This window comes from Microcaecilia unicolor, chromosome 5, assembly GCF_901765095.1.
Source record: "Microcaecilia unicolor chromosome 5, aMicUni1.1, whole genome shotgun sequence".
NCBI classification, from domain to species: Eukaryota; Metazoa; Chordata; class Amphibia; order Gymnophiona; family Siphonopidae; genus Microcaecilia; species Microcaecilia unicolor.
Window position 1 is genome coordinate 341,958,972 of NC_044035.1, and position 14,707 is coordinate 341,973,678.

Below are 14,707 nucleotides of genomic sequence, written 5' to 3' on the forward strand. Positions count from 1 at the left end.
TCTTTCCATGGTTCCAGTCTAAGCCCCCTCTCTCCTTTCCCTCCAGCCCCTCTTTGCTCCTTTTCCTCCCATGGGTCCAGCCAGCACTTTTTCTCCCCTCCCCTCCTCCTCCTCCTTGCGGGTCTCACAGGTTCCTGCAGCCAGCAGCGATTTACAGTCAGAGGCCATCTCCCTGGCCTTCCTCATCCTATGTTCCACCCTCTCTACTGCAACTTCCTGTTTTTACGCTAAACAGGAAGTTGCAGTAGAGAGGGCGGGACGCTGCAGGAGGAAGGCCGGGAAGAAGGCCTGTGACTGTGAATTGCTGCCAGCTGTAGGAACCTATAATTGAGACCTGTGGGAAGGAGGACAGAAAGGGAGAAAGGGATTTTTTTACCGCGGGAATAAGGCTTTTTACTGTTCCCATGGGGCTGTAAAATGTTTTGTTCCTGCCTCCGCTGTGATTGTAGTTAGTGTTGCTGTTACTGCAGATGTACTGCAGTATATCCACGGTAACGGTAACTGTGTCATTCTGTAGGAGAAGGATGGGAATAAGGGAGGTGGAACACAACAATTAGAAACTTTTCCATGCTCAAAGGTGGAAACTTTCTGTACAGCCATGGCAGGAAGCTTCTGCCACATGACTTTCTGACTCAACCCAAAATCTTATCAAATCCCTTGGTGGACATGGTTTGACCAGGACCATTGGTTACATTTTAGTGTTCACACCCCTCTGTCAAGGCAAACCAGACTTGCAGATCTACAGAACTCTCTAGGCCATTCCATCCTGCTAAAACTCTAATGCCCCCTGCTTTCATTTCCAGGTAGTCGCTGCCCGCCATTTGCCCAAACCTGGAAGGAGCATCGCCTGTCCATTTGTGGAGGTGGAGATCTGTGGTGGAGACTATGATAATAACAAATTCAAGACAACTGTAGTGAGTAAGTATGTAAACATTTTTTGCTGTGGTGGAGGTGAAAATTAGAAGGTTTCAAGAGTCATCGGGATTTTATTAAAGCTGTTGTTTAAACTGTGACCGTAGCATGGGTGTACAATGATTTCTACCCTATCTCACATGCTTCCAGTATAGGGAGTGAGAATTATTTTTATTCGTTTGTAGTTTTTATTTTTATTTATTCTCTCATGCGCTATAAGGAGAAAATGAAGGAAATCGGAGCAAGAAAGAAAACTCAAGAAGTCAACAAATTAAAGAAAAGTGTGACAATGAACGTCAGTATTTTCATATGTATTTTTGAAGGATGATTTTGCATTTGGTTTGATTATCTTCTGGTTAATATTCAGCCTATGGCAGGCAGCGTTTTTAATTAAATATTGGATGATGTAGACCTGAATAGTCAGTGCCGGAGCCATATTTGGCTACTGGTGCTGAACCATCCAGGTTAGTGAAGAATGCTGGAAGTTATCTGGGTCTGATGATACTCCTGGTACCTGGATAGCTATCCGGGAGGTTAGGATGGCTATTAATGTAGTCGAGCCTGCCTGGAAAATTACCCGCATAAATTAACAACATCTATAGTAATAATAACCCGTGATTGAAGGCTCTCTCTCTTTTGCTGCTCTCACCTACCTCCCATCCCTGCTTGCTTCTCTAATTAGTGTACATAAGCGTCACTGATAGGATTTACTTTAAAAGTATCACATTGGTGGCGTCCCGCTCACTTTATTGTTCGCCATAGAAGCTAGTATTTAAGACTGATTGCTTGTTTGCTGTTTTCCAGGATTTAACCCATGATTTAAGACTCTTCATTTACTGCTCTCACCTACCTCCCATCCCTGCTTGCTTCTCTAATTAAGTGTATGTGTCACCGTTAGGATTTTCTAACATTGACTGCGGCCTGCGCGGCGGTGATGCCCGCCAGAGGAGCAGGACATACTCCGGGGTCGAGCTCCAGACTTTAGTTTATCTGGGGCTTCTCTCATTTTTGAGTCTGTATTTTCTACTCTTCGTTGGTTCTATCATGGCCTCCTATTCAGAGTCCTGTCCGATTCCCTCTCACTTTGGTCACGGCCCCTGGAACGCTATAATACTCGGGCTACTACTAAACCATCCCAGCGATACCTGGTAAGTTATTCTACTACTGCTACGGTGTTGGTACCTTTACATTCTGTTACTTCTTTTGGCCTCTTGAATTGTCGAGCTCTTCATACAAAAACATCTCTTGTTCACGATCTCTTGGTCTCATCGTCTTTCCAGATCCGTGCCATGACAAAAACATGGTTGAGGCCAGGAGAGGAATCCTACCTCTGTCAATCACTCCCTACGGGTTTTCAGTCTCTCCACAGTTCTTGTAGGTCTTGTAAAGGAGGTAGTTTAGCTCTCATTCTCCCACAAACTTTTTCGGCATTGGGACTCTCTTCTCCTTTTTCTTCTGAACTTCTACAAGTTTCTTTCCCCGTCTCACTTCAGTTATTGTTATTTTATCGACCTCCCTCGTCTGACTCCCATAGTTGGGACTCCCTTTTTAACATATTGCAGAGGCTTCTGTTCATTTCCTGCATGTATTAATCCTAGGGGATTTCAATTTGCTTATGGACACTCTAATCCACTGGTTAAATCATTTTCTGTGTTTCTCAAGGATTTAAATGTCTCTCAGCTTGTAACGTTTTCAATTCACCAAGGTGGTCACACCCTGGATCTAGTGATTTCTTTGGTCTCAGCTTCCTCCTGTGATTTGTTTTCTTTTTTTTTACCATTAGCTTGGTCAAATGATTTTCTCATTTCTTTTAGACTCCGGTATTTTGATGTATACTTGGCTTCAAGCTGCTCAGTTTCTCAGTCCTTCCTTCGTTCTCATTGTCTTTCCCACTATGACCCAGAGCAAGTCATATGTTTTATCTACATTTTTCCTCCAAAATTTTTGGATCTGCTGTAGATTGAACGGGTACAATCCTGGAACGACTCGATCTCTGAAGACTTAAACTCTTTTGCCCCAATGCGTACTATAGCTCATCGTGACCCCTGGAAAACACCCTGGTTTTTCATCAGGGTCTTCGTTTGCAGAAACGCTGTCTCTGTCAGGCAATATAATATCGCTAACCCAGTGCATTATTGACCTTCAGACTACAGTTGAGAATTTTGCAGCAGGCAGCTAAGATTAGCAAAATGACAGTTCTTTTCTAAGCAACTGGCTTCTTCGTCTTGTCCTGTCCAGCGTTTTTATCCTCCAGTTCTTCCTCACCACATCCAGATGCTGTCGCATCACCATGTTTGTCAAAAGCCACTAAGTATAGAAAAACCTTTGCTACATCTTATTCTGTGCCATCTTCTGACCCTTTGCTACTACTTCGACCTGTAGCCAGGGAGCTTCGTGGTCCACATTCTCTCTCCCAACCCTTACTACTCTATCCCTGATATTTTTGTCCATGCATCTTACCAACTCCCCTCTGGATCTTGTTCCTGCTTCCTGGCTACTTTCTTCTTGGCAGGGTCTCCTCCCTCTAGCTTATCTGAAGGCTGAAGGCCTTCTCCCAGATCTCTAGAAGAATGCCTAGATTATCCTTAATCTCAAGAAAGGTAACTTAGATCCTACTGACCCTTTGAATTATTGTCCCATCTCTAATTTATGTTTACTGAGAAAGTAGTTTACCTCCAATTGCTTGATATTTGCTCAACAACTTTGATTTTGCATCCACAACAGTCTGGTTTCAGGCCAAGTCACAGTACTGAAACCATTATTGCAGCACTTCTGAATGATCTTCATTGCACTCTTGATAAAGGTCTTGTTTCTCTTGTCGTATCTTTGGATCTTTCTGCAGCTTTTATTATTATTATTTGTAGCATTTGTATCCCACATTTTCCCACCTATTTGCAGGCTCAATGTGGCTTGTGAATCTTGTGGCTTTTGACCTTGTGAATCACTCTCTTCTCTTGTCAAGGCTACCTACAATTGGGATTTTTGATACTGTGTATCGATGGTTCTCCTCTTTTCTTTCCGCTCACTGTTTTGTTGTTTGCTTGGGTTGTCTTACTTCTTCGTATCGTCTCACTTGTGGTGTTCCCCGAGGCTCAGTTCTTTCACCGTTGCTATTTAATATTTTTCTTAGCCCAATGGCTACTCTCATTCAGTCTTTCAATATCAAATTTTATATCTATGCTGATGACATTTTGTTGGTTTATCCACTCTCTCCGCTAAACCTTGATCTGCCAACTTTGCAGATTTGCATCTTAGCAATAGCTGACTGGCTTTTTTTTGCAACAATCTGAAGCTTAATCCAGAAAAAAACTTTGACTTGTTGGATATCTGGTCCTCTTCTATCTCTATCTTATGTTCCTGTTCTCTTCAATATGCCTATTGTTCCAGTTTCCTGTTTTCGTTATCTAGGTGTTTGGTTTGACTCTCAACTCACCTTTTCTAAACAAATCTCAAAGGCGATTAGGTTAGGTTTTTCAACTTTACGTTCATTACCGACTAACCAATGCTGGATTTTCAATCATTGCACACTGCTCTTTATTTATTTCCCGTGTAGACTACTGCAATGTGATCTATGCGGGACAACCTCCATCTCAAATCAAAACACTCCAAACACTTCAAAACTATGCTGTTCACTTCCTGTGTAATGCCAACAGGCTTGATCATATTTCACATTTGCTGTTTAGACTACACTGGCACACTATTAAATTCTGTTTTGCTTTCAAAATTCTTATGTTAATACATAAAGTGTATTCTGGGAATCCTTTGTATATCTCAAATTTAGTCACTCCTTACACCACTGCCTGCCAGCTCAGGTTCCTGGATTGCAACACATTGCTTATACCCAATCCTAAACATTATTACACATGAACTCACCCATCATTCAGCTTTCTCATATCCAGCGCCTTCCCTTTGAAACAGTCTTCCAGGAACGATACATTCCGAACAATCTTTTAAAAAGTTTTAAAGCCCTTTTGAAAGCCATATCTTTCAGCAGGCTTTCTGTTAATGTTCCTGTCTCTTTAATCGCTGGTATGTCTCCTGGTTTATAGGGTTTTTTGTTTTATTTGGACGAATGATCTTGGGCGAGTGTTTGTTTTCTTTCCAGTTTGACTTTGGCATTGCTTTCTATTTTTATATGCTTGTTTTTATTACAAACTGCTTAGATCCTTCTATTGATGGTATAACAAGCATGTCACCTATAGATGCCCATCTCACATGTATTTTAGAACAGGACTGTTGTAAAATACATGTGAGATGGACATCCATGTGCTGGAAATGCTCAGCATGAACAGCCACTGAAATGTCCAAATTATGAACAGGGCAAAACAAGGGACATGGACATCTCGGGGCGTAGCCAGACCTCACGATGGGAGGGGGCCAGAGCCCAAGTTAGGGGGGCACATTTTAGTCTGCCGCCTCGCCACTCCCCCCGCCGCCCTTCTGCACCCCACTGATCAGTTTCACTTAAAGAGCGTGCAGAACATGAAGAGGAAGAAAGGGCAGGGAACACGGCAGCGCCGGAGACCAGTGCTGAAGAAAGCTTCAGCTGGCGGGGGGGTTGGGGACACCTGCCAGCAAAACCAGGGGCCTGGACTAAATTTGGGGGGGGCCAAGGCCCCCGTGGCCCCACCTAGCTACGCCATTGCTATGGCAGCAGAGGATCATCTCTATTATAAAATGGCCACACCAGTGTAGCCAGAGAGCGGATTTTGGGTGGGCCTAAGGGAAAAATATGTGTGGGCATTAAGTGTGCTGTCCACCCCCACCTTACTCCCTACTCAAGGTGCTCTCCTCAGAGACTCACGATTTATTTATTTTTTTATTTTATTTATTTGGATTTATTTACCGCCGTTTTGAAGGAATTCACTCAAGGCGGTGTACAGCAAGAATAAGTCAAACATAAGCAACAGACAAATACAGGAGTGTAAATATTCAAAAGTATGGCTGAATATTGTTTTAATTCTTCCTTTCTATCCCGGGAAGAATTGCCCCTCTCCCACAATGGACATGTGTCCAAATGGACAAGGGGAGTCTCCCAGAAGGCTTAAAATATATTCCTCTAACATGACCTCTTTCATCTGACTCCTGATATCCGTGAACATCAGTAGATGTGTAAGGGTCCTACCCATAACTAATTTAGGCTCAGGAGGTTAAGCATCCTGCTAGTCATTAGTTAAGAAGGAGAGAAGACAGATAGCAAGGGTAATTACCTTTATTATATTTTACCACGATAACACAGTAGGATCAGGAATACAAGCAGATAGGTGGACGGCCGGACAGCACTTCGTGTAGCAAGTCAGAAGGTCTTCTGGCACGCCCAAAATCTACCCACCTTATATATTCTCATATCTCCATTCTAAGTAATGGGGCCCATAAGCTACCATGTTAAGTTGTTGATCCCAAGCTAGCTGACCACAATCTTGCCCAATTGCAAAGTTGACACCCCTTTTTCTTAATCATTTCCTTGCCCCTGGCATGACGCATTCATTTCTCAACTTGTTTTTCTAACTTAGATTAGAGAAAAGTCCACTTTGTAACTGATAGTTTCCATTTTAATTCTCTAATCTTCCATTTTGTTTCATTTTTTTCCCTTGACCTAACTTTCCAATTTAAGTCATTCAGGCCTTTTCCTAAGCCTGACAACTACACTTGGCTTTACCATCAGGCCTCTCTATCTGTGCTAACAACTAGGCCGTACTTTTCCAGTAAGCTCCCAGTTATGTCAGCCATCAGATTTCTGACTCAGCCAAGGTCTGTAATAGCCTGAGCTCTATGACTGGGCCCGCCGCCATTCCAGTGGGGGGGGGGGGGGGGGGGGTCTCTGGCTGTACCATAATTATACAAAATGTATGAGATGTACATATGCTAATGTGTCACAGCCCACACTTTGCACCCCCAAATGTAACAGTGAAACTATGCCTATTGATGCATTGTATTGTTTTGTTATTTGATGTCCCTTGCAATAAACAAATTTAAACATAAGTACCCGAGCTAGCAGGGATCCCAACACTCCAGCAGCTGAAGATCTCCCCGAAGGCGACAGAAACACCTGTTCTCAGCTTGGCAGCAGCTGGCGCCGGCACCCCTGTGCAGACTCATTTTCTGCGCATGCACAAAAACTGAATATGCGCAGAGCACCTGCATCGGTGGCTCAGGAAGCAACTGTCGGCTGCCGCGCTGAGCACAGGTGTTTCTGGCGCCTTCAGGGAGATCTTCAGCTGGGAGAGACGGAGTGGCCTAATGGTTAGTGCAGCAATCTGGGTTCCATTCCCACTGCAGCTCCTTCTGACCCTTGGACAAGTCTCATCTCTCCCTGCATTCCTCCCCGGGAACTCTGTTCACTGGGTAAATCTCTGTTATCTGCACCCTTCTCCTCCACCGCTAACTCCAGACTCTGTTCCTTTTATCTTGCTGCACCATATGCCTGGAATAGACTTCCTGAGCCGGTAGGTCAAGCTCCATCTCTGGCCGTCTTCAAATCTAAGCTAAAAGCCCACCTTTTTGATGCTGCTTTTAACTCCTAACCCTTACTCACTTGTTCAGAACCCTTATTTTATCATCCTCACTTTAATATTCCCTTATCTCTTGTTTGTCCTGTTTGTCTGTCCGAATTAGATTGTAAGCTCTGTTGAGCAGGGACTGTCTCTTCATGTTCAAGTGTACAGTGCTGCGTATGTCTAGTAGCACTATAGAAATGATCAGTAGTAGTAGTGTTTGGGATTCCGGAATCTTGCTATTCTTTGGGATTCCGGAATCTTGCTACTCTTTGTCCTTATCCCAAATGTGTGCTGTTTGTCTGTCCTGATTAAATTGTAAGCTCTGTCGAGCAGGGACTGTCTCTTCATGTTCAAGTGTACAGCGCTGCGTACGTCTAGTAGCGCTATAGAAATGATAAGTAGTAGTTGTAGTAAGTCACTTAACCCTCTGTTGCCCCAGGTACAAAAACATAGATTGTGAACCCTCTAGGGACAGAGAAAGTACCTGCATGTAATGTGTACAGTGCTGCATATATCTAATAGTAGTAGGCAGGGCGTGGGGATCTCCACCAGCTATTGTAGTAGTGTGCCGCTGTTGGATGGGCCTGTGATCATTTAGACCCACCCGTGGCCACCTATGTCTCTAAGTAGGTATAGCCTAATGGTTAAAGCAACTACCTGTGAGCCAGAGATTGCTGGTTCAAGTCCCACTGCAGCTTTTTGTATTTTATTGTTTTTTTATTTTAGCACTCCAGGGGCAGAAAAATATCTACTGTCACTTCCTTTAACTGTTCAATCAGTCTATTTACCAGGTCTATATACAGATATCCCCCTTTCTAAACATGGACATCCCTTCTCCTTCTGTAGTCGGAGCTGGACATCCACTTTTGGCCTCTCCGTAGTTCCGTCCACACTGCTTCCCCTTGCCGTATTGACATGCAGCAGTGTTTGACCTCCATATTCTGGCTTTGTAAAATCGGTATGTGGACGGCCATGCAATATGGATGTCTAAATGCTGGTTTTCAGATGTCCAAAACACGAATAGAGCTTGTAAAATAAGTACCTCTAGGTATGAAGTAGATTTTAGTGTGGTGCTTGATGTGATACTTAGCAAAATTGACAAGAATTCAGCAGAAGTAAATCATGCAGCACTGAACAATCCAGATGTAATGTTGTCTTCATAACATTTTTTGTTCATTCCAGATGATAATGGGCTTAATCCGGTATGGCCACCACCTCAAGATCAAGTGACATTTGAAATTTATGATCCGAATCTAGCATTCCTGCGTTTTGTGGTGTACGAGGAAGATATCTTCAGCGATCCAAACTTCTTAGCTCATGCCACCTTCCCCATGAAAGGAATCAAAACAGGTAAGCTTCACGGTGTGCCGCAGAGCAATCAGATTGGAGTTCTTGTTTAGAGTCAGTCGGACAGACCTTACACTTTGAAATTGATCCCCATTGTTGACTGGCTAGATTTTGTCTGAGCAAATCATTGCCTGCAGAAAACTTAGCTGGATAATTAGAGGCAGAGACTGGGGCCTTCCTCGATTGCTGTTAGATGTTGGCCGGTCAGCACCGATATTCAGCACTGGCTGGCCAAAGTCATCTAGCTAATCCTCGTCGGCCAATTAGGAGACCTAAAATTAACTGGAATACATTGGTTATTTGAGATGAGATATTCATCCCCACCACCTATAGCAGAATATCTGAACAAAGTTAACTGGTTGACATTATCTCTGGTGCTGCGCCATTTTGCATTCAGTGGAATTTTGTTTATAACAAAGATCTTTTGTAAGACCAACTGTTTTCAATTTTCTTGTGAGATAGACCGCTGAACATGGGATTATTTCAAATATTTTCCACAAAGACTCCTGAAGCAGGCCTGTGGCCGAAACATGACACTGTGTCGAGTCTTCATCAATAAACTTTATTGAAGCAGTTGACGTTTCCTCATCTGTCTCTGGTTTGCTTGGTCTATGTCCCACTGTTTGCTTGTGTCTGGATAGAGCAGCTGGATTTAAGCCCATTACTGTACCCATGCTTGTTTGCTTCATCCTACCCTACAGCTGTCCGTGATTCCATACTCTGTCTGCCTTCTAATGTCTAAAAGCAAAATGGAATTTTCTGTGATGACTGAGCAGGGATTTTGTATTTTAATGCAGTTTGGCCCTGATGAGATATTAGGGTGGTTGATTTTTTTAGAAACTGCTTTGAAAGATATTTTTGGGATGTTTGATGTAGATGCATTCATATTTTTTTTAATTTAATAAACTCTTTTAAGATTTTTTTTTTACTTGCATATCATGAAATCTGTTCTTGAATGCAAGCATCATAAAGCAGCTTGTGATACAGCAAATAACACCAGGTAAACAAAGATGCCAATAGGTAGTTACAAAAAAAACCCCACAGAAAAGGCGGTATATCAAGCCCCATTCCTTACAATATAGCTATCACCAACTGGAAAGAAAGTTATTGTAGCAGATCCTATCCTGTTGGAGCTCAGGGGTGCATGCACTGTCCAAACTGAGCAAACCAAACGTCAGTTTTCCGTGGTCACATCTGGGGGGGGGGGGGGGGGGGGGGGGGGTTACATACTTGCCAAAGAAAGGCCACGATCAAGTATTCATTGTTGATCAAATCATGAATGGATATTAGTGTGACAGTTGGGCAGACTGGATGGACTGTTCAGGTCCTTATATCTGCTGTCACTTATCATACCACAAAGACCAAAACATGTAAAATCCACACATATATCTAATAAGCAATGCTAAGAATGACTTACACTACATCACTATCATGCTCTCCATTACCATGCAACCCAATATACTCCTGTAACACTAAATGTCTACTCTTCTTCATTTCCACTATCCACGATATATTGTAAGCCACATTGAGCCTGCAAAGAGGTGGGATAATGTGGGATACAAATGCAATAAATAAATAAATAAATAAATAAATGTTGAACTTAGTACAAGAACAGTGCTGGGCAGACTTCTAGGGTCTGAGCCCTGAGAATGGCAAGGACAAATCAAACTCGGGTATGCATATAAAGTATCGGATGGACCGTACAGGTCTTTATCTGCTGTCACTTACTATGTTACTCTTTGGGATTCCTCATGGAATGTTGCTACTAATTGGGATTCCGGAATCTTGTAACTCTTTAGGATTCCAGAATCTTCAGAACTTTTAGTACAAGAAGAGTGCTGGGCAGACTTCTACGGTCTGTGCCCTGAGAAAGGCAAGGACAAATCAAACTTGGGTATACATATAAAGTATCGCATACCATGCAAAATGAGTTTATCTTGTTGGGCAGACTGGATGGACCGTACAGGTCTTTATCTGCCGTCATTTACTATGTTACTATGTTACTTTTTGGGGTTCTACATGGAATGTTGCTACTAATTGGGATTCCGGAATCTTGTAACTCTTTAGGATTCCAGAATCTTCAGAACGTTTAGTACAAGAACAGTGCTGGGCAGACTTCTACGGTCTGTGCCCTGAGAATGGCAAGGACAAATCAAACTTTGGTATACATATAAAGTATCTTGTTGGGCAGACTGGATGGACCGTACAGGTCTTTATCTGCCGTTATGTTTTTTGCTTCTCTCAGAGAGGTGAACAGGCATGCTGTTTCTGAGGCATCCTGGAAAGCTGCCTCTTAACTTTAATTCTTTCTCTGTACTGCTTCTAAGACTTCTTGAAGTGGTCTGCAGTGGGAAACTTCTTTATTATGTATAAACTTTTTTTACATTGTTTTTTTTTAATGCTTGTTCAGCTTTACTGCAGTATGTTATATAGTGATATATCTTGGCCACAAATCAAATTGTAAATCAGCAAATTTTTATTTATTTATTTATTTTGGGGTGTGTGGGTGGGGGGGGGGGGGGGGGTAACATCTCTCTATATAAAACGCACCTCCAACGTTCTAATGAAGCCAGAACTTCCGTAGTTGTGTAGATCGCTTTTGCCCATGAGTGTGTGTCCTGCCCTTGCGTTACAACGTGATGACATCAAGGGCGGAGCAATCACACTCACCAAGTCACCGTGGGAGGGAGAGAAGGAGGGGAGGGTGGGGGATTGCCTTGCTAGCGCCCGATCTGACGTCGAATCGCATCGCTCAGACGCATAACGCACCTATCTACCACCCGAGCAACATCAATCGTCGGCGCAGAGAAAAACAGAAATGTGGCTGTCATCGGCATAGATACGCTACGGCGAAGGGGGAAGGTTTTCTGCGGGAAGGGAGGGTTGACAGGGTCGCGGCACGGGGGTCAAGGGGTCAGTAACGCCGAGGGGGGGGGGGGGTTCAAATCGGAGGGAGGGGGGAATCTGGAACTCGGTGGCAGGGGCGTGAGGGGGCCTTCAACTGGGAGGGAGGGACGGGCGTCAGGGGGACTTGAACTGGTAGGGAGGTAGGGAGGGAGTGGTCTGTAACTCGAAAGAGAGGGAGGGGGTCTGGAACTCAGAAGGAAAGGAAGCAAGGGAGGGAGGGAGGGGGGTCTGGAGACAGGGAGGGAGGGAGAGAGGGAGGGAAGAGGGGGGGGGGAATACCTTGCTAGCGCCCGTTTCATTGCCTACTGAAATGGGCCTTTTATACTAGTTTACTAATGGTTTGCATGCATTAAGATTGTTATTGTGTATGTCCTGCTGCAGAGCTCATTTCATTTGCAGTAAAGTCTCCCCCGTGGTCATTTTCAGTCCTACCATTTTAGTTTTCCTGTTCTTTTGGCCTAATCTTTTTTTATTATTATTATTATTATTATAGCATGAGTAATCCCCCATTATATGGGGATTACTGAGTGGTGACAACTTTTCCCTAGGGTCACTGGGGGGAGAGTGTGGGGTGTCCTAGGGTGGGAAGGAAGCCCAGCCCAAGGGGTGTGTTGTTGAAATAAACTACAGGGAGAAAGAGGGTTGCTGTTTCATAGGTGGGGAGGAGGTTGAAGTAATAAAAGGGATTACAATGGGGGAACACGTGGTCTTTGGTTACCTGTACCCCCGCCAGGACCCTTGGAGGGGATCCCAAAGAGGCTCCCAAAGGGGCTAAATTAACTCAGGCTGAATTGAGGAGTAGTAGTGGCAACTGTTTACTGGAATTTACTATACAAAACATTCAAGGCGGTTTACAATAAGAAATATATATCGGCACAGCTGTGAAGGTGTGAGAGCTTAGGGTGGGGAACCCAGCCCGAAAGCAGGAACCAGGACAGGGGAAGCCTGTTCAAGGTCAGGTTGCAGCTCAAGAAGTACATCACTGGAAGAAGGACAACCTAAAGGTTCTGTGCCCGACAGAAGTGGATTGTGATCAGAGAAATTAAGGAGTAGCCTTGGATTATTACCAGCCTTTGGGTAAAAGACAGGAGGTCTTGTAAACTTGTAAATATTGAAAGTTACAAAGCAGGTCAATTTGAATAAAGGGATTGAGGTTGTAATACTACTACTACTACTACTACAGCTCTGTCTGTACATTTTAGACTTAGCAGCTCTGTCTCTGAATCTCCCCCACAAATTCAAACTTAGTGGGGTGACCTGATTCTCTGTTAGAGGGGCAGCCTTCTATACCAGTTTTTCTTGAGAAATCCATCTTTTTTTACAGATTAACTGGCTGTGCTGCAGCTCTGTCTGTACATTTTAGACTTAGCAGCTCTGTCTCTGAATCTCCCCCACAAATTCAAACTTAGTGGGTGTGACCTGATTCTCTGTTAGAGGGGCAGCCTTCTATACCAGTTTTTCTTGAGAAATCCATCTTTTTTACAGATTAACTGGCTGTGCTGCAGCTCTGTCTGTACATTTTAGACTTAGCAGCTCGTCCTCTGAATCTCCCCCACAAATTCAAACTTAGTGGGTTGTGACCTGATTCTCTGTTAGAGGGGCAGCCTTCTATACCAGTTTTCTTGAGAAATCCATCTTTTTTTACAGATTAACTGGCTGTGTGCAGCTCTGTCTGTACATTTTAGACTTAGCAGCTCTGTCTCTGAATCTCCCCCACAAATTCAAACTTAGTGGGTGTGACCTGATTCTCTGTTAGAGGGGCAGCCTTCTATACCAGTTTTTCTTGAGAAATCCATCTTTTTTACAGATTAACTGGCTGTGTTGCAGCTCTGTCTGTACATTTTAGACTTAGCAGCTCTGTCTCTGAATCTCCCCCACAAATTCAAACTTAGTGGGTGTGACCTGATTCTCTGTTAGAGGGGCAGCCTTCTATACCAGTTTTTCTTGAGAAATCCATCTTTTTTACAGATTAACTGGCTGTGCTGCAGCTCTGTCTGTACATTTTAGACTCAGATCCCTCCCACCCACCCCTCTACCCACCCACCCCTAGGGTGATAGTTCTTATATACCCTCCCAAGCAACCTAATCTGCCTGCAGATAACTGCTCTGTCTCTGTGTTCAGGCTCTTCACCTCCTTTCCTCCCACATTTTTCAAACATAGTGGGTGTGACTTGTTCTTACTGGGCAGTGCCTACCTGCCTGCTGCCTACCATTCCAGTTTTAAGCCTCTAATCCAGCTCTGCCGTTCTATCTATCGCCTTAACACCTCAGTCACTACATATATACCCATAACACCTCAGTTACTACTTATGGCCCTTTACACATTCTCTTCCTTGCCCTGTCCCTTCCTAATCTTTTCCCCTCCCCCTACCGCTGTCTACCACTGGAACTCACTGCCCACCCATGTCCTCTCCCATCTTGCTCACTACTGCAATACCCTACTCACCCCCGTCCCTCACCACCTCACCATCTCTCCTGTCCCCCTCCTCCTTCCTAGCTCTCAACCTTCAACACTTCCTTCCTGCCATTAACCCATCCCCATTCCTCCTAAGCGCATCCCGTCTTCGTCGCCTTCGTCGCCCTACCTCCCCCCACCCTCCTCCGCACTCTCTTGCTCCTCCTCCTGCTATCCGCAGGAGACATCAATCCCAATCCAGGTCCCCCACACCTGTCTTCGTCCTATCCATGCAAACGTTTCCGGGATGTCTCCAATCTCATATCTATTCCCCTCCTCCCCCCCTCTTCCCTCCCCTTCTCATGTGCACTGTGGAATGCCCACTCGGTCTGCAACAAACTTCCCTTCACCCACGATCTCTTCATCTCTCATTCCCTTCACCTGCTTGCCCTAACTGAAACCTGGCTCTCCCCTGACGACTCTGCCTCAGTTGCGGCTCTATGCCATGGAGGCTATCTCTTCTCCCATACTCCCCGCCTAGTTGGCCGTGGAGGAGGCGTCGGGTTACTACTCTCGCCCTCCTGTAGCTTCCAACCCCTCCTCCTACCACAGTCTCACTGCTTCTCATCCTTTGAAGTCCACTCCATCC

At 44.4% G+C, this 14,707-nt stretch overlaps 1 protein-coding gene across 2 annotated transcripts in view; it reads left to right on the top strand.

Annotated features, from left to right (window-relative positions):
• Positions 1–14,707, top strand: part of PLCG2 (phospholipase C gamma 2) — a 250,616-nt gene that overhangs the window by 216,970 nt on the left and 18,939 nt on the right. For both annotated transcript variants that reach the window (XM_030204514.1, XM_030204515.1), the window contains exons 29-30: positions 804–918; positions 8,592–8,759. In XM_030204514.1, the coding sequence (XP_030060374.1) occupies positions 804–918; positions 8,592–8,759 (283 nt within the window). The remainder of the gene's footprint in view (positions 1–803; positions 919–8,591; positions 8,760–14,707) is intronic.